The sequence below is a fragment of the Trypanosoma cruzi genome, genomic scaffold (assembly GCF_000209065.1).
Source record: "Trypanosoma cruzi strain CL Brener 1047053516541 genomic scaffold, whole genome shotgun sequence".
Classification (NCBI taxonomy): Eukaryota; Euglenozoa; class Kinetoplastea; order Trypanosomatida; family Trypanosomatidae; genus Trypanosoma; species Trypanosoma cruzi.
Window position 1 is genome coordinate 4,974 of NW_001849042.1, and position 1,668 is coordinate 6,641.

The following is a 1,668-nucleotide window of genomic DNA, read 5'->3' on the forward strand; positions in this document are numbered from 1 at the left end:
CTTCTTCTTCGTCTGTTTGTTGTTGTCGCTTTTTCTTTTCTGCCATTCACAAAAACAATAAGGGGAATCGTCGGAAACCCCAACAGCCGCAAACTTTCAGGTGTAAACGGTCAAGCACGCGCCCTCAGTCAGTGAGTCCTATTTTCGTTGTTCTCTCCTTGCTGCCTCGTCCTCTGGCGGTAGATGCTCACACGAGTCTTGCGGGCCCCGACTGTCGGTGGATTGGCCTTAATTATGTCCATAACCTTTTCTTTATCCGAAAAGTCAAGGAAGACGTGGCCATTGGCAGAGTTGTTGCGGAGGGAGACAATGTTAGCTGCCAGTGGACCAAAGGCCGTCTTAATCTCCTCATCTGAAACCTCATAATCAATGTTGAACATGAGGCGATCACCAATAGAAACAGCAGGGGAACGAGGAAACTTGGCAGGGGGCTTTGTGGCCCCTGCACCTCCCGCAGATGATGATGTATGCCGTTGCTCTGTCTGGGTCGGCTTTGCCGGGGCATGGACCTCAGTGGCATCGGCATTCCCGCCATTCTCGGGGATAATCACTCTCAGTGGCTGGCGCTGCTCCCCCTTCGGCTGAGCGCTGGCAAGGCTAGCCCATGTCTTTGGCTTCGATGGCACCGGTGGCTGTTGTCGCTGCACGGTAGCTGCGGTCTCTGGCTCAACAGCAGCTGTCTTATCTGGCGTTGCTGCAGCTGCAGCTGCCTGAAGACCAACAACGGTAGTAGTATTCTTCTTCTGTTGCTGCTGTTCTTTCCTTTCTTCGTCTGCCGCTGACCGGGATGTGAGTAATGCTGAACTTTCCACTGCCTCGGGAGAAACTCCTAATTTTGGCTCTTGGTCGGGCATGACCTCCGGCTCCGGCTGTTCCGTCTCAGCGGATCCAGGGCGTATCAGAATCTGGTGACGGATAAAGTACGCCTCCGAGCCGTAGGCCCCCGCGCCGTATGCCTCAAGAATGTTGACAAACTGAAAGTAGTGACGTGTCGTCTTAGACTCAGCAAACATTGTCACGTACACGCTCACTCCACCGTACAAGGGGACGGCGGAGTAGCTCTCCACGCAGAGCTCGCACCCCTGAAGAATCTGAGCCCATTGCTCTACAGCCCGAGGGACGTCCTCGTTTCGGACTTCTGTTGTGCCGTATACGAAGTCTACGATTGTTAAGGACGAGTTCGGGCCGTACATTTCCGCGAGCTCCGCGGGGTTGGACGCGAGGCGTTCAAAGAACGCGGGGATGAATTGGCAGGCAACCTCTTGAGACGTTAGCATGACTTCGGGTTGTTGCTTGGCGAGGAGATTAGCGTACCTACACTTCCGGCGCCACAAGAAAAAACAAGAAGAAAAAAAAATTTTAAAAGAACACATCCATACACACGTGATTATGTGCTCAAATAGCAGCCACAAAGCCGATACAAAGATCGTTGTGAAAGGAGTCGGTTCATACAGAACTCGGCATCAAGGAACAACTGAAAACAACAACAGGATTTGTAATTTGGGCACTGCCACTTGATACCAAACCAACACCACTAGACCGCTTTCAAGTCATCGCAGGGGATTGCCCACTTTTTGAAGGTCGCCACACACAATGAAACAGTTCGAGAGTCAACGGGTGATTCGGTCGCCTTCAACGCAGCGATGAGTCGCCGGACACTGTCAACAT

At 52.5% G+C, this 1,668-nt stretch overlaps 2 protein-coding genes across 2 annotated transcripts, besides 1 other annotated feature; both read right to left on the bottom strand.

Moving 5' to 3' along the window:
* Positions 1 to 1,668: a sequence feature (heterozygous, Esmeraldo-like haplotype).
* Tc00.1047053485683.10 (hypothetical protein, conserved) lies at positions 129 to 1,373 on the bottom strand (the record flags this gene model as incomplete). Its single annotated transcript, XM_797343.1, has 1 exon — positions 129 to 1,373. One exon carries the CDS (start codon positions 1,371 to 1,373, stop codon positions 129 to 131), a length of 1,245 nt encoding a protein of 414 aa, XP_802436.1.
* Positions 1,535 to 1,668, bottom strand: Tc00.1047053485683.5 (hypothetical protein, conserved; the record flags this gene model as incomplete). Its single annotated transcript, XM_797344.1, has 1 exon — positions 1,535 to 1,668. A coding segment is annotated over one exon (134 nt), but the record flags the coding sequence as incomplete, so codon positions are not given.